At 48.7% G+C, this 14,744-nt stretch overlaps 1 protein-coding gene across 1 annotated transcript in view; it reads right to left on the bottom strand.

Annotated features, from left to right (window-relative positions):
* The window catches only part of ttc27 (tetratricopeptide repeat domain 27), a 312,286-nt gene that overhangs the window by 89,291 nt on the left and 208,251 nt on the right, over positions 1 to 14,744 (bottom strand). Inside the window, exon 13 of the mRNA XM_056291937.1 lies at positions 4,097 to 4,324. Within this exon, the coding sequence (XP_056147912.1) occupies positions 4,097 to 4,324 (228 nt within the window). The remainder of the gene's footprint in view (positions 1 to 4,096; positions 4,325 to 14,744) is intronic.

A 14,744-nucleotide genomic window follows, 5' to 3' on the forward strand; every position in this document is an offset into this window, starting at 1 on the left:
CACATCACCACACATCACCACACCACACCACACATCACCACACATCACCACATCACACCACACATCACCACACCACACATCACCACACCACACCACACATCACCACACCACACCACACATCACCACACCACACCACACACCACACCACACATCACCACACCACACATCACCACACCACATCACACATCACCACACATCACCACACCACACCACACATCACCACACATCACCACACCACACCACACATCACCACATCACACCACACATCACCACACCACACATCACCACACCACACCACACATAACCACACCACACATCACCACACCACACATCACCACACCACACATCACACCACACATCACACCACACATCACCACACCACACATCACCACACCACATCACACATCACCACACATCACCACACCACACCACACATCACCACACATCACCACACCACACCACACATCACCACATCACACCACACATCACCACACCACACATCACCACACCACACATAACCACACCACACATCACCACACCACACATCACCACACCACACATCACCACACCACACCACACATCACACCACACATCACCACACCACACATCACCACACCACACCACACATCACCACACCACACCACACATCACACCACACATCACCACACCACACCACACATCACCACACCACACCATACATCACCACACATCACCACACCACACCATACATCACCACACATCACCACACCACACCATACATCACCACACATCACCACACATCACCACACCACACATCACACCACACATCACCACACCACACACCACACCTCACATCACCACACCACACACCACACCTCACACCACACCACACCATACATCACCACACCACACATCACCACACCACACCACACATCACCACACATCACACCACACATCACCACACCACACCACACCATACATCACCACACCACACATCACCACACCACACCACACATCACCACACCACACCATACATCACCACACCACACCACACATCACCACACCACACCATACATCACCACACCACACATCACCACACCACACCATACATCACCACACATCACCACACCACACCACACATCACCACACCACATCACACATCACCACACCACACATCACCACACCACACCACACCATACATCACCACACATCACCACACCACACCACACATCACCACACCACATCACATCACATCAGCCAACATATTTAACTACACCAACACACACAGCAGCCGCTATACTTTCTTAGACTCCCGCCATCCACCTCTCACCACCTCACACACACCAGCGGCACTCAGGGAGAGAACTCACACTCACACTCACACACACACACACACAAACACACACACCCTCAGGAGGAGGAGAGAACACACACACAGACACACATACACACACCCCCTCAGGAGGAGGAAAGAACACACACCCTCAGGAGGAGGAGAGAACACACACCCCTCAGGAGGAGGGGAGAACACACACCCCCTCAGGAGGAGGAGAGAACACACACACACCTCAGGAGGAGGAAAGAACACACCCCCTCAGGAGGAGGAGAGAACACACACACAGACACACATACACACACCCCCTCAGGAGGAGGAAAGAACACACACCCTCAGGAGGAGGAGAGAACACACACCCCTCAGGAGGAGGGGAGAACACACACCCCCTCAGGAGGAGGGGAGAACACACCCCCTCAGGAGGAGGAGAGAACACACACACAGACACACATACACACACACCTCAGGAGGAGGAAAGAACACACACCTCAGGAGGAGGAGAGAACACACACCCCTCAGGAGGAGGGGAGAACACACACCCCCTCAGGAGGAGGAAAGAACACACCCCCTCAGGAGGAGGAGAGAACACACACCCCTCAGGAGGAGGGGAGAACACACCCCCTCAGGAGGAGGAAAGAACACACCCCCTCAGGAGGAGGAGAGAACACACACCCCTCAGGAGGAGGGGAGAACACACACACACCTCAGGAGGAGGGGAGAACACACACCCCTCAGGAGGAGGGGAGAACACACACCCCTCAGGAGGAGGAAAGAACACACCCCCTCAGGAGGAGGAAAGAACACACCCCCTCAGGAGGAGGGGAGAACACACACCCCCTCAGGAGGAGGGGAGAAGGTCAGACTGAGAGAAAGACCCCAGCGCGTCTCCCTGGTGGACAGGATGGGGAGTTCTGGTGAAGCTGCAGCCAGACTGCCAGGTGCAGAACTCCACCCTGTTGGTTTGTGGCCCGGGACAACTGACAGTCACCTCCATCTTTGATTCTTTCACTCTTGTCTGTCTGTGTCTGTGCACCGTCCTCCCTTTCTCTCCTTCTTTCTTGCTGACTCTGCCCCATTAATGCACCCCTTTGGATGACCCTCTGCACAGGTGTTGGATGAGACATTCTTGTTTGGGGGGCGTCCGGGTGGCGTGGCGGTCTATTCCGCCGCCTCCCAACCCAGGGATCGGGAGTCTGAATCCCCGTGTTACCTCCGGCTTGGTTAGGAGTCCCTACACACACAACTGGCCGTGTCTGTGGGTGGGAAGCCGGATGTGGGTATGTGTCCTGGTCGCTGCAGTAGCGCCTCCTTTGGTCGGTCAGGGTGCCTATCTGGGGGGGGGGGGTTGGGTTCTGGGGGGGAATAGTGTGATTCTTCCGCCCGCTACGTCCCCCTGATGAAACTCCTCACTGTCAGGGGAAAAGAAGTGGACTCCACATGTATGGGAGGAGGCATGTGGTAGTCTGCAGCCCTCCCCGGATCAGCAGAGGGGGAGGGGCAGCAACCGGGATGGCTCGGAAGAGTGGGGTAATTGGCCGGGTACAATTGGGGAGAAAAAGGGGGGGGGTATCCAAAAAGAAAAAAAACCCATTCTTGTTTCACTATTTGGCATTCAGTTTGAAGTGAAATACATACACTGAACGCCGAGCGTATAGTGGGGGTGTCCCCCGTTGAGGAGGGGGGGGGGACGCCACACCAGCGGTACGCTCAGTGAAGATGAGCTACACACAGAACAAAACCCCATGCCGTGATCTTGGTGGTGCCATGCTCAACTGATCATGACATACAGGACCCATATTTTATTTTTCTAAATTCCCAAATGTATTTCTAGTTTTCCCCCTTATCCCACCCGATTAACCCAACGGCATATGGCCGGAACTCTTGTGGAATAACTCCCCTGGCTCACGTTTCCACAGGAAGGAGATAGTCGTAACACCAGCTTCCTTCAGACTCGTGTCGGCTGCTCTCACTATTTTACACGCTGAAGCCTCCTCGCATGGATTGCATCACCTTCAGGCCGCAAAGGAGACGTAGGGAGAATGCTTTCGGTTGCTTGGCCGCAGGCGCCCGGATGGGCCAGAGGGGACGCTGGAGAACGACGAGTCCCCGAACACTACACCGATCTACACCCACTATCCCTCGGGTAAGGGTGGCCTAATGAAGGCCTTACCCCGTAGACGCTCTGGCCGTGACCGGTTACGGCGAGTCTGGGATTCGAACCTCCCAGCCACGTGACGAGTGGACTGCAAGAACGGCGGTTTATTCTGCTCGGCCACCAGAGCGGCCTCACACAGGACCAATATGACACCATTTTTAGATGAGAGTTTTTAGATGAGAGTTTAAGGCTGCAGCAGCACCAACGAGTAGTGGAGTGAAATTTATGTACATCCCCTTGCAAAACAGGCGTGACCAGAGGCTTGGAACCAAAAACACTTAACACATATAAATCAGTGACACAAGGCTATTTGTGGTTGGTAGAGCAAGGTAGTGTAAAATGGATGGTTATACACTGCTAAAACAACAGCTTACTCTATTCACTCTACTTGGCAGTCGCCCTGTCACAGGTCAACAAAGCCAGAGCAGCTCTGTCATTGGTTGATGGCACAAACTTGCATGTAAAACTTCACTGAATTTAAACTCAGAATGAAGGCACTGAGGTGAATTCGCTTAGCACCTGGAAGCGAATTCACTTGTCACGACAAATCCATTGAGATTGTTTGAATTCGCTGCAAACTTTTGTGTTCGCCAATGCTGGCGTGACCGGGAATTTGCCTATGCACTGACCTGCAAGGAGTTGATTTGGAGCGACTGCTCGAAGCAGCTAACGCACTGCTGGAACTCCTTGTTCCGCAGGTGCAGCAGGGCCTTGGAGCGCATTGCGCGGGCGCTGCGCTGGCCCGACAGCTTCCAGGCCTGGTCATAGTACTGGTGGTCACCCAGGACGTCACCCAGCAGACAGTACAGACTGGGTGTCTCCTTCTTCTCCAACTCTCTACGCAGGATCTCCTCTGCCTAAAGGGAGCAGGGGGTGGGGGTGGAAGCAGAGATGGGCACAAATTCATCAAAAAGTATCTTGGTACAAATTACAAATACGTGCTCATCGAATGCATCAAAATAAAATACAAAAATACTGGCATGAGAAAATGTATTCAACTAAAATACATGGAATTTGTCATTTGAAAATACAAAGAAACAATCGCTTCACACAAGAAAGAACAGGAAAATCAAAATGTACTAGAACTAAAAATAAAAGACTTGTACTCCCAACTAGCCTGCTCACCCACCGAGCAAATCCGAAATGAGACAGACGGTAAAATCCCAACTCGATACCATCACACATCAAAAGAAACAATTTCTCATGCAACGAGCGAGTGTGAACGACTTTGAATTTAATGACAAAACAGGTACATTTCTTGCCAACCACAAGAAAAGCACAAAAAAAAAAGAAAACACGCACAGTCATCAAAGATCCACGTGGTAATATAACACATAGTCTGCAAGATATCACTACAATTTATAGGGATTTTTATAAAAAAAACCTATATTACCCAGATAAGGAATTTCAAAATTTCAAACATTAACTCATTCTTTGATGAAACAGAATTCCCAAAACGATCCCAAGAGGAGGCCAATAAATTACCAAACATCGAAGAACAACTCAAGAAAGCTCTTCTTTCCATGCCCAACATTAACTCATCTGGATCAGATGGCTACCCAGTGGAATTCTTCAAACACTTCTGGCAAATCACATCCCCACTATTCATCTGAATGATTACCACGATTAAATGATCTTGCTCTGTTCCTCCACAAATGAATACTGCTCTCATCTCAGATCTGCTCAAACCTAATAAGGATCCAACTCTCCCCTCCAGTTATAGACCCATAAGCCCAATTAATTGTGATGTAAATATCATTAGCAAAACACTAACCAAAAGAATTGAATCAGTCATTTCTTATATAATTCACCCAGACCAAACAGGCCTTATCATTGCAGACAATTCTCCAGCAATATGTGCCGTTTATTTAGTCTCATCATTATATCCAAAAGGAATAACCTTAATACTACTATTGCTTCCCTAGCTGCCAAAAAAAAGCATTTGATTGTGCTAATTGGACATATCTTTTCGCCACTGAAGAAATTTGATTTCAGTCACTCATTAAATGGAATAAAATTCTGTACAAATCACCAATGGGTTCACATTTACATTACATTACAGTCATTCAGCCGACGCTTTTATCCAAAGCGACTTAGAATAAGTGCATTTAACGTAGGAAATCAGGAGAACTACTAGTCATCAGAGGTCATAAGTGCATCTAAACAAGCATCTAAGAGCAAAACCAGTGCTAAAGTAAAAGCGCAAGAAAGACTTTTTTTTTTAAATGGGTGAATACAATAAGTGCTAAGAACAAGTAACAGGGCAGTAGTTCCTGAAGAGCTGAGTTTTCAACCTGCGCCGAAAGATGGGCAGCGGCTCCGCTGTCCTGACATCAGTGGGGAGTTCATTCCACCACTGTGGGGCCAGGACAGAGGAGAGCCGGGACCGGGTCGATCGGCAGCAGGGGCCTCTGAGCGACGGGGCAACCAGGTGTCCCGAGGCAGCAGAGCCAAGTGGTCGGGCGGGGCTGTAGGGCTTGACCATGGCCTGGAGATAGGAAGGAGCTGTTCCTTTCACTGCCCTGTAGGCTAGCACCAGAGTCTTAGACTGGATGCGAGCAGCTACTGGGGTGTAGGGACATGAGAAGGGGAATTGTGTGGGAGAACTCAAATCACAGCGTTTTATCCTACAATCTCGCACAAGATAAGGATGTCCACTCTCACCTCTGCTATTTGCCATTTTCATCAAACCTCTCAAAGCAGCCATTCACCAAAACCATAATTGGCATACAAACAGAAAACTCTGTTCACAAAATCAGTTCATATGAAGAAAACATTTTGTTATATCTACGGAATACATCAGCATCAATACCAGAAGTATCCAATTGTATTTAATATACGATTTAATATGCATTTTCAACAATGTCAGACTATTGAATAAACTGGTCTAAAAATACAGTCCTAATAATCCATCCATCCATTATCCAACTGCTTATCCTGCTCTCAGGGTCGCGGGGATGCTGGAGCCTATCCCAGCAGTCATTAGGCGGCAGGCGGGGAGACACCCTAGACAGGGCACCAGGCCATCACACAGGGCCGACATACACACACACACACGCGCACGCACACACGCACACACACATTCATACCTAGGGACATTTTTTTAGTACGGCTGATTCACCTGACCTACATCTCTTTGGACTGTGGGAGAAAACCAGAGCCCCCGGAGGAAACCCACACAGACATGGGGAGAACATGCAAACTCCACACAGAGGATGACCCGGGACGACCCCCAAGTTTGGACTACCCCGGGGCTCAATCCCAGGACCTTTTTGCTGTGAGGTGACCGTGCTAACCACTGCGCCACTGTGCCGCCCAGTCCGACTAATAAATAATAATAATATCTTTTATTTGTATAGTGCTTTTCAAGGTACACAATGACGCTTTACATAAGATAAAAAATAAATAAAAACAATACACCAAAATCATTTAACAAACAATATTAATAATACATTACAAGCAATTCTGAAGAGGCGAGTTTTGATTAATGATTTGAATGTGGACAGATTGGTGCAGTCTGATGTATTGGGGGGGGGGTTCCAGAGGGAGGGGGTAGCTGTGGAAAAGGTTCTGTCACCCCAGGTCCAGTGCTTGGTTCTGTGTGGTGGAGACAGGAGGTTGGCATCGGTGGAACGAAGGCTGAAGGAGGGAGTGTAATAGTGGAGAAGGTAAGTGAGGTAGGAGGAATGGGTGAGTGAGGAAAAGGACTTTGAATTGGATCCATTGTGGGTAAGGGAGCCAGTGGAGGTACTGGAGAACAGGAATGATATGATTCAAAGGGCTGGGAATGGGTGAGAAGGTGAACAGCAGAATTCTGGACGTATTGACGTTTCTTTAGGACTTTGGATGATGAGCCATAGAGAATGGTGTTACAGTAGTCAAGTCAATCAAAGTTTCTGCAGCAGAGAAGGACAGTGATGGGTGGAGACGAGCTATGGTTTTTAAGTGGAAAAAGGCATTTCTGATGATTTGATTGACATGGTGTTAAAAGGAGAGGTTGCTGTTGAAAATTATTTCAAGGTTGCAGATGTGTGGGAAGGGAGAAAGAGTGGATTTATTAACTGTAAGGCCGAAGTTGTGAGTGGTTTTGGTAAGGGATTTGGGACCAATGATGATCGTGTCAGATTTATCACAGTTTAGTTTGAGGAAGTTGGCTTGCATCCATGATTTAATTTCAGTGGGGCAGTTAGTTAGACTGGAATATATAGTAGTGGTGATGGATTTAGTGGAGATGTATAGCTGGACATCACTGGTGTAGCAGCGGAGGTGGAGACCATGACAATGTATGATGTTATCAAGGAGGAGCATGTAAAGGATTAACATGAGAGGACCGAGCACTGAACCCTGGGGGACGCCTTGAGACAGAGGAGCAGTGAAGAAGGTAAAGTTGTTGATGCTGATGAACTGTGGTCTGATGTGAGACATGACTTTAGCCAGGAGAAGGCAGTATCAGTGATGTTGAGGTAGGATTCAAGGCGGAAGAGGAGAATGTTGTGGTTGATGGTGTTGAAAGTTGCAGTGAGGCCGAGGAGGATGAGAATGCTGAGGTGGCCAAAGTCTGAGGAGAGGAGAAGTTCATTGGTGACATTAAAGAGGGCTGTTTCTGTGCTGTGAGTGGAAACCATATTGAAATGCTTTGAACAGGTCATTGCAGATGAGGTGAGCTTTGAGTTGGGAGGCAAAAACACATTCCAGTATTTTTGACAGAAAGAGGAGATTGGAGATGGGTCAGAAGTTCCTCATGGTATCAGGGTTGAGTTAAGGATTTTTGAGGATGGGGATGACAGCAGCCAGTTTAAGCGAATGGGGGACTGAACCAGAGCTGAAGGGGAGTAAATGATTTCTGTGATGAGTGAGGAGATAGCTGGGAGACAGTTCTTAACAAGATTGGATGGGATGGGATCCAGAAGACAAGTGGAGCTTTTCATTCTTATCTTAAGGTTGGACAGCTCCATTGGGGACACAGGGGATTACTTTGACGGGGGCTGAGTGGTAAAAGGGGAGACAGGTGGGGAGGTGGAGAGGGTGAGGAAGGTTGCTGTAAATAGTGTCAAGTTTAGTTCGGAAAAACTGAAAGTAAAGAGTTGCACTTGTTAACTGTGAAGGAATTGGAGGTATTGTCACTGGGTTTGAGAACTTTGTTTATTGTGGAAAAGAGAGCCCTGTGGTTGGTGGAGCCAGAGTGTATGAGTTGTGAGTAGCAGGTGGACCGGGCTATGATGAGAGTGTCTTTGTATTGTTACAGATAGTCTGAGTAGGCTTGGAGATACACTGTTAAACCACTGTTCTTACAAAGTCTTTTGACCTGGCACTTACAGGATTTCATTTGATTGAATTCAGGAGTATACCAGGGAGCTGAGTGTGCGAATGAGACTGTTTTGGTTTTAATGAGGGCCAGATGATCAAGACAGAAGAGTGTGTCATTAGAATAATTGAATAGATCAGAGGGATTATCAGGCAAGGAGGGAGGCAGACATATTACTGGCAAGAGAGGAAGAAAGCTGGGGGGGGGGGAGTTTAAATATTAGAGATTTCTGAAGGATATTGTGCGTTTGACTTTTGGGATGAGGATAGGGATCTCAATGTCCATGGTGACTGCCAGATGATCAGAGATATTGAGGTTGAGGCTGGAGAGTTGATGTATTGTGAGACCAGTGGATCAAACTAAATCCAGAATGTGACCACGGCTGTGAGTAGGGAAGTTGATATGTTGTGTGAAGTTGAAGTACTGTAGCAGTTCCAGGAATTCTATGACAGATGTAGTCAGGTTCACCAATGTGGATATTAAAATCACCCAGGATGAAAACGGAAGGTCAGATGGCACATAGCTGGGTCAAAAAATCAAGAGAGGTCAGAGAGAAAGGAGGGGTTTGACTAGGGGGGTCCTACCACTCAGTGGGGAATACTGGAATGCTGTAGCTGTATGTCCGAATCTTCCTTTAACTATCACAACAAGCAATATTAGATACCTTCATTTTCTCAATGACCCCAGTTCAAACGACAGCAAAGGGGTTCAATGTCCTGGACTCTATAACCAATAGTTTCTACTGGAAGCGGGGGAAGGAAAAAAACAAAAACAAGAATGAAACTGATAACGGTAGAAAAAACCAAGACCGTAGCGGCCTAGCTGCCTCAAACTTCAAACACTATTATCTGGCTAACCATCTTCAATTTATTACCAAATGGCTGCAGCCAGAGCAACAATTAAACCATACTTGGAAAGCAATAGAACAAACCTAATGTCAGGAATTATCAATGCCTGAGCTCCCATTTCTCTCTGAATCAATAAAGAAATACGATTGTTTTAAAAATCCATTTATCACAAAAACTCTGACAGCTTGGTGGAAATTCAACAACTTCTCAGGTTATACTCTATCCCCAAATAAACTCACTCCAATTTGGCACAACCCAGAGTTTCAGTTTAAAAAAAAAAAAAAAAGAGCCATTAATCTTCAAGTCTTGGAAGCGACAAGGAATCACCCATCTGGAACATATTTTCGAAAACAATTCATTTTTATCATTCCTAACATTAACCCAGAGGTATGACATCAGTGGCCGCTGCTTTCTGCAATATCTCCACCTACAGAAGTCTCTAGAAGCAAAAATCAAATTAACTAACAACAACCTTCAACCACCTACTCGGTTTTTTTAAGTTTTAAGGTTTTTTTAAGCTAGCTATCACAAGCTTTAAAAAAAAAACAACCTTTTTCTAGAATATACAAACTCTTATTAAAAACAGATGACACGGTGTCTTCGCCAACCACAGAGTGGGAAAGAGACCTTGCTGTCACCACCAACGTCGCCTTCTGGAAGTACATATTTGTTAATGCCTTTTCTATGACCCGCAATTCAAAAATGCAACATATCCAGTACAACGTCTTACACAGAGTACATATTACCCAACTCCAAATGTTCAATATGGGATTCCTAGACAAAGACACTTGCTCACATCGTACACTCAATACTTCTGACAATTGCTTACACAACATCCGGCTCTGGCCACCTATTCAAACACTATGGACACACAGGATTAATAAACTATTCTTTCTCCTGGGCCACAGCATTCCAGTTTGCCCATCAGTTTGTCTTCTCGGTGATCCCTCCTTAGTGAAAACACCACCCATAGTCCAGCAACCCGTTTTAATGGCCGTAACATTTGCCAAGAAAACAGGTTTAGTGGAAAAATTAATAAATATTAGAATAAATAGTTCCACTGGAAAAGTAGAAAGAATCACCACCACATCTCATCACACAATGGTTATACCTATTAACAGCATATATCTCGGTGGGGAGACTAGTGGCTTTATCCAAAAACAAAGTTGATTCATTTGATGATACATGCTACTTTTATCCATGTTTTAGGATTATCCATTGACACATACTACGTATTTCCGATGCGGGATGATGTTGTGGGTCTTGGGCATGTGGGGGCCTTCCAGGCCACGCTGGGTCTCTATGGTTGGATACTTCCGGATCGCCACCTTGTCGCGGAGGAAAAGCTTGTGTACTAATGATACCAAGAGCTATGCCGTCCGGAGCTGGGCTCCTGGTTGGGTCACCCAAGGCGGATAGGTCAAGGGGGAGGTTTCAGACGAAGCGCGATCCAACAAAAACTTCAATGGCAGAACTGGCGGAAGACAATGCCAGTGAAGGCGGTTGAAGGCTGCAACAAATGGTGGTTCCCAAAAGTCTTGGTTTTCCACGCCACTGGACTCTGGCCCCCTGTGTGGTGGCTGCAGGCGCATCAGCATCTGTCACGCACAGGCATCCTCCCACAAGGACCTAGAAGGAGGACAATCATACTCGACTCCGAGTGACCACTGATGATGACGGTTGGATGGGTGTCATGGGCCATTGTCCTGGGTATTGGTGGTCTGGCTATAGGGGGATCCCGAGCCTATTGTGGGGGTGGGGGTGGGGGCTCAAGCTCCTGGACTGGGCCGGTGGAGGCACAGGGAGGGTCTGTGGTTTTGGGGAGCATCTGTAGCCGGTTTCTGGGTGTACGTACGGGGTGCGTTCATGGGTTTGGGGCTTGGGGTGGGGGGTGGCAGATGTGAGTCACTGGGTTGGGGTTGGGCCCCGTGGTTGGCTGGTGGATGCGCCGTGGCCCGGAGCATGGTGGCGGGGCTCTCGTGATGGCCTGGGGGGGGGTCATGCCAGGGTTGGTGGGATGTGTCGGTGTGGGCCAGATAAGGCTGTGGGCGCCGGGCGGGCACTTGATCCTGGCTGGGTGCGCCCGGGGCGGGTCGTGATCGACCTCAGCGGGCCAGCACTCCATTGTTCTGCCAAGGAGAACATATAGACTGATTATTGCAACTGCTCTTTTCCCTCTCACATGTCTTTCTCTGTCTCTGAACGTCGTCCCTTCCCGTCTCTTCTCCCAGGTATGTGAACAGTGGGGCGTAAGTCTCCCGTGTGCATGTGTAGACTAACCCCCTGCGAGGTCTCCATGGTGATGGTGGTCGCCACCTGGACGCTGCTTGGCATCCTCGTCATCACGTTTTATATGTCTGATAAATTAATATAAGTTTGTTATCCTGATTTAATGTCGTGCCCTTCTCTCTGTCCGATATGCCACTAGTCTTTTCTTGTCTCTTCTCCCGTGTATGTGAATGGCGTGGTGTGAGTCCAGCGAGGTCTACATGGTGATGTTGGTCACATGGCTCAGGTCATACCCAGTGTCCCCTCGGGGGGGGAAGAAGTATTCTGATTGGCTGTTCCGGTGACATCTGGACGTTGCTTGGCAGTATTGAAGGAGATTTTTTTTAAACTCTTCTCCTTTTTCTCCCCAATTGTACCAAGCCAACTACCCCTCTCTTCTGAGCCGTCCCGGTCTCTGCTCCACCCCCTCTGCTGGTCCGAGGAGGGCTGCAGACTACCACATGCCTCCTCCCATACATGTGGAGTCACCAGCCGCTTCTTTTCTCCTGACAGTGAGGAGTTTCACCAGGGGGAGGTAGCACGTGGGAGGATCAAGCTATTCCCCCCAGTTCCCCCTCCCCCCCTGAACAGGCGCCCTGACCGACCAGAGGAGGCGCTAGTGCAGTGACAAGGACACGTACCCACATCTGGCTTTCCACCCGCAGACACGGGCAATTGTGTCTGTAGGGACGCCCGACCAAGCTGGACCTAACACAGGGATTCGAGCCAGCGATCCCTGTCTTGGTAGGCAACGGAATAGACCGCCACGCTATCCGGACACCATTTCCCTGTATTGAAGGAGAAATACTTTTACAGTACCAATGCGTGCCGACTGTGGAAGCATGTCTCAGGACTTTTGCTTGACAGGCTCACGAGTGCTCGGCACAGCAACAGGGCTCTGCCTCAGATTCTGATCAGGTCGTTAACTGTAATCCAAAAGAGTCTCTGCATCTCTGTTAAGTCAAGAAAAAATGAAGAAAAGAAGGGTTATAGCAGAAAATAGACCCAAACCAGGAAAACAAAAAGAGAATGATGGGAAGTAGAATTTGCAAAGGTTTTACACAGTTAGAAAATCATCTTCTGGGCGTCCGGGTGGCGTAGCGGTCTATTCCGTTGCCTACCAACACGGGGATCGCCGGTTCGAATCCCCGTGTTACCTCCGGCTTGGTCAGGCGTCCCTACAGACACAATTGGCCGTGTCCGCGGGTGGGAAGCCGGATGTGGGTATGTGTCCTGCTCGCTGCACTAGCGCCTCCTCTGGTCGGTTGGGGGGGGGGGTGTTCGGGGGGGGGGACTGGGGGGAATAGCTTGATCCTCCCACATGCTACGTCCCCCTGGTGAAACTCCTCACTGTCAGGTGAAAAGAAGCGGCCGGCGACTCCACATGTATGGGAGGAGGCATGTGGTAGTCTGCAGCCCTCCCCGGGTCAGCACAGGAGGTGCAGCAGCGACCGGGACAACTCAGAAGAGTGGGGTAATTGGCTGGGTTCAATTGGGGAGAAAAGGGGGGGGGGACAATTCTCTGGGTTTTACGCTTCAGTCTAAAGCATGTTGCTGGTGTGTATGAAGCAGCTATACTGGCCAGTCATGCAGGGACGGCGTGATTCAACACATGCACACATGAATAAGTCATGTCCGACATGATGAGAGCAGCCGTTGGTGAGACTTTAAGAGACCTCCTCTACATTCCTTAAATCGAGGTCAAGCGCGGTAGGTCAAAGAGAGAGCGGACTACGGCAGACCAAATCAGCTACACTACTGTGAGAACCGGTGCCAAAGATAAACCAGATGTGTATGACCTCATGACTGTGGAGCTCATCCTCCAGACAGCCACTTTGGAGCAAAGACTATCGGCTATCGTTTGTTGGCAAAGCGTCATGTTTTTCTCCAGGAAATCGGCACAGTCTGCCACTGTGCAGCGCCCAGACACATAACCAGACAAATGGGGAAAGAAAAAAAAAAGGAAGTTGTGACGCAGCAAGTTTGAATTTGCATCACAATCGTTTTACTGCATCACCCCCTTCTATGTCCCGCACAGAGTCCTTCAATTCCTTCACAAAGAGAGCCCCCATTAACTTGAAGCAGAGAAAATGACCAAGGGTAAGACCATCATACCCACCCTCTTTGGCTTGTCTGTGCTACTTACAACATTAATTCAACAAAATGGTATTAGTCAGAGGTGCACAAAACGATTTGAAGCAGTCCGTGGGAATATTAAGAAGTGCTCTGCCACCAACAGCCATTAAAAAGTAATGGTTTCTGTCACGTTGTGCAAGGTGCAGGCCGGCGGCGCTTGATCGTCCTTGAATAAGAAGCACAAATCAGTTTACGTACTGAAAGGGGGGAGTTTGAAGGAACAGAAAACCCCATATGTTATTTTGGCTCGTTTATCACACTGGTATATTACTATAGAAATATTCTGGGAGATTGACAGGCGGGTTCGGGATGAGTTGTGGCCTCAAGTGAAGGAGTTCAAGTATCTTGGGGTCTTGTTCACGAGTGAGGGTAGGATGGAGCGGGAGATTGACAGGCGGATCGGTGCAGCATCAGCAGTAATGCGGACGTTGTACCGGACCGTTGCGGTGAAGAGGGAGCTGAGCCAGAAGACAAAGCTCCCAATTTACCAGTCAGTCTTCGTTCCAACCCTCACCTATGGTCATGAGCTTTGGGTAGTGACCGAAAGGGTGAGATCGCGGCTACAAGTGGCTGAAATGAGTTTCCTCCGTAGGGTGTCTGGGCTCAGCCTTAGAGGTAGGGTGAGGAGCTCGGACATCCGGAGGGAGCTCGGAGTAGAGCCGCTGCTCCTTCGCGTCAAAAGGAGCCAGTAGAGGTGGTTCGGGCATCTGGTTAGGATGC

This window comes from Lampris incognitus, chromosome 13, assembly GCF_029633865.1.
Source record: "Lampris incognitus isolate fLamInc1 chromosome 13, fLamInc1.hap2, whole genome shotgun sequence".
In the NCBI taxonomy this organism is placed as follows: domain Eukaryota; kingdom Metazoa; phylum Chordata; class Actinopteri; order Lampriformes; family Lampridae; genus Lampris; species Lampris incognitus.